The sequence below is a fragment of the Poecilia reticulata genome, linkage group LG10 (genome assembly GCF_000633615.1).
Source record: "Poecilia reticulata strain Guanapo linkage group LG10, Guppy_female_1.0+MT, whole genome shotgun sequence".
NCBI classification, from domain to species: domain Eukaryota; kingdom Metazoa; phylum Chordata; class Actinopteri; order Cyprinodontiformes; family Poeciliidae; genus Poecilia; species Poecilia reticulata.
This window is the reverse complement of record NC_024340.1, coordinates 7,276,300-7,279,846: the sequence shown is the minus strand read 5'-3', so window position 1 is coordinate 7,279,846 and position 3,547 is coordinate 7,276,300. Positions and strand designations below refer to the sequence as shown.

At 38.8% G+C, this 3,547-nt stretch overlaps 1 protein-coding gene across 1 annotated transcript in view; it reads right to left on the bottom strand.

Moving 5' to 3' along the window:
* Window positions 1-3,547, bottom strand: part of LOC108166616 (palladin-like) — a 19,460-nt gene that overhangs the window by 9,435 nt on the left and 6,478 nt on the right. The window contains exons 2-5 of the mRNA XM_017307006.1: window positions 3,240-3,281; window positions 3,004-3,157; window positions 2,703-2,765; window positions 662-849 (exon numbers count right to left, since the gene is read on the bottom strand). Coding sequence (XP_017162495.1) covers window positions 662-849; window positions 2,703-2,765; window positions 3,004-3,157; window positions 3,240-3,259 — 425 coding nt within the window. The 5' untranslated portion in view covers window positions 3,260-3,281. The remainder of the gene's footprint in view (window positions 1-661; window positions 850-2,702; window positions 2,766-3,003; window positions 3,158-3,239; window positions 3,282-3,547) is intronic.

Sequence of the window (3,547 nt, the reverse complement as noted above, 5' to 3'; positions counted from 1 at the left end):
GCTTTGCCCCTGCACCGCCCCTGTGCCACCACAGGATAATGTTTAAAAGGGATATTATTTATGCTACAAATTTTTGAACASGACTGCATATGTGTGTAGATCTTTTTGGATTCACCACAACACAAAAGGCTACTCTTGTAAACATTGTCATTTCTACAGTCAGTATTATTATGTCGGCAGTGGGAACACTTTTGTTAACACGGCTAATAGCAGAGCTAACTTTGAAATCATTCACTGTGCTTAGCTTCTGTGCAAAGCTAATCAAAATTWATTAGCATATTTAGCCTAGCTTCTAAATTAAAGAGTAATTCAGTTGGCTAAATTAACCCTTAGCCAACTGAAAGTTGACTATCTCGCAAACTTTCAGTTGAATAAAGTTAAAGCAACAGAGTTTGCAACATTCAACAACTATAAAACTAAAACCATGAGGGMAGAGTCTGCTCAAAAGAATCACCTCCTGAAGAGAAACATTACATGTATGTGTTCAATAACAAATTTGATTAAGATCTTGTGTTAAGTTTTCAGCTAAACTTAACACAAACTTATCATGCTGACTTCAACGCCAATRAAGCTAATGCTAAAGCGCTATGGTGGGTGTCAACATGGCTGAAACGTCAAGCCATATGCCTTAAATATCAGTATGGACTCTGCTGTTSCTCACTCTGATGCAAACTTTGTCACATCGTATGACTCCATCTCACACTTACTCTTGCGCAATATCCTAAAGTCGTCAGAGTCCTGTATTTGTTCGTCTTCTCTGTACCACATGACCTGCAGTGGAGGGGTCCCCCTCAGCCGGCACTCCAGGACCACCAGCTGACCTTTCACTGTGGACATGTCATGGAGGCACTGGGGTAGATGAGCATGATGATGAGGGTTCAAAGGAGGAAGACAAGAACAAGGGAAAAGATGAGCCTGATGCCAGAAGAGACTTATACACAACTAGTTCTGATATTTGTACTTTGTTTAAGGCCGGGGTGTCCTAACGTTTTGTCACTTGGGGCAAAATCTGTTTGTTTGTTTGTTTCTTCTACTTAAAAAAAGAACACCTAGTTTTCAAATTCTTTTAGGCTCAATTGAACAAATGTATTTCTCAACATAATAGCAAGATTTGGGTCACTTTCTTTCAGAACACTGGCTATGTAGCCATGATGAACTCATTAGATAAAGTCAACTTTTCAATAAAAGTCTTTGAATAAAAGCTTGATGATACAAAAAGAAAAAACACAAACAAGTACTTTGTAACATACTTAACTTTTTTCTATTGTAAGAAAAATTGTTGGTAGTAATTTTACTCTGATGACATGTAAAAAGTCTTCATCAGTCCAAGGGCCACAAACAGCCCCCAAGCTGCGCTTTGGACACCCCTGGTTTATGTGTTGTCCAGACACATAGTGCCATTTTATAGCATAATCAAGTAACTATTTTAACTTTAGTTGTTATAAAAATGCTGTATATATATACAATTTAACACCTTGAAATCAGGCCTCTGTCTCTTTAAGAAACACCTCCTCTTCCTAAAACTTCACCTTCAGAAAGTCATCATAACATGGCTGCACTATTAACCCTTTAACAAGATTTTATCAGCATTTCCATGACAAGTAGCTTCTATAATGAACTCAGCAGATCCGCAGTTCCATCATGTGTTTGCTAATTGCTGAAGGCTAGTCTGAAGGAGCTGAGTCCACCCAGGNGATGAGGGTTCAAAGGAGGAAGACAAGAACAAGGGAAAAGATGAGCCTGATGCCAGAAGAGACTTATACACAACTAGTTCTGATATTTGTACTTTGTTTAAGGCCGGGGTGTCCTAACGTTTTGTCACTTGGGGCAAAATCTGTTTGTTTGTTTGTTTCTTCTACTTAAAAAAAGAACACCTAGTTTTCAAATTCTTTTAGGCTCAATTGAACAAATGTATTTCTCAACATAATAGCAAGATTTGGGTCACTTTCTTTCAGAACACTGGCTATGAAGCCATGATGAACTCATTAGATAAAGTCAACTTTTCAATAAAAGTCTTTGAATAAAAGCTTGATGATACAAAAAGAAAAAACACAAACAAGTACTTTGTAACATACTTAACTTTTTTCTATTGTAAGAAAAATTGTTGGTAGTAATTTTACTCTGATGACAWGTAAAAAGTCTTCATCAGTCCAAGGGCCACAAACAGCCCCCAAGCTGCGCTTTGGACACCCCTGGTTTATGTGTTGTCCAGACACATAGTGCCATTTTATAGCATAATCAAGTAACTATTTTAACTTTAGTTGTTATAAAAATGCTGTATATATATACAATTTAACACCTTGAAATCAGGCCTCTGTCTCTTTAAGAAACACCTCCTCTTCCTAAAACTTCACCTTCAGAAAGTCATCATAACATGGCTGCACTATTAACCCTTTAACAAGATTTTATCAGCATTTCCATGACAAGTAGCTTCTATAATGAACTCAGCAGATCCGCAGTTCCATCATGTGTTTGCTAATTGCTGAAGGCTAGTCTGAAGGAGCTGAGTCCACCCAGGCGTTTTGCACAGCTGAATGGTTTCCACGAGAGATTAAAGGATTCTCAAAAATGCGTGAAAGAGTCAAAGCAATAGTCCAGGTATGTTTTTGATGAGGGAATAATATAACACGATGCAAAGCTCAAAATAGTCAATTTTACATGACCCTGTCCCTTTAAGGACACGCAATAGAGGTCTATGTTACCTTAACAAATGTTGGAGCCACTCCTTTCCCCGAGTACTGCTGATTGTAGACAGGACTCTGCGTCTGYACACAGAAAACACACWGGGTTCTGTTCATTGCTACTGTACCTTCTGCATACTTGTGAACCGGCTCAGGTCTGAACCAAACACTGTTTTCCATAATTATCTATTTCCATGAAGGATTGTTGCGCCCGCAAATATAGCAGGCAATAAAAGGTTACATTTTCCAATTTAAATGACACATTTCCATAACGCATCAGCTGAACGAGGACAAATGATTCATTTTAGGTTGATGTAATTACCCTCTGAGGGCTGACACACAACGGATGCACCAGGCTTGAGTGTCTCTGAGCGGGCAACGTGGAGGAGGAGGAAGAGGAGCGCTCCCGGGAGGAGGAGGAGGAGGAAGAAATGGTAAGAGACATGGTGCTGGTCTTCTTCTGCATCCTCTGGACCCTGAGTGGTGGGACGTAGTGGGAGACATTACGCCTTCTAAAGTTTCTCCTGTTCTCTTTGTGTGAGTGTGTTTCCAACTTACTGGGCCACGTTGGAGTCCATGTCGCTGGCACCGACAGATGTCCTGCAAAATATAAAGATAATTACATATTTATAACTATCTTTAGTTATAAGTATATATAACAAGCTGATTATTAATTATATATTTAGAATYATCCTTATTAAGATATAATTAAAAGCAGAGAGAGAAGGAGAAAGTTCAAAGCATCATAACCCGGGCAGAGAGACTCCAACGTCTCTCTGCACAGCTTTCTAACCATACCATTTAAAGGAGAGCGACAAAAGCAAACAAGGTGGATCAGCAGTATTTTTTGAATTTTGAATTAATTT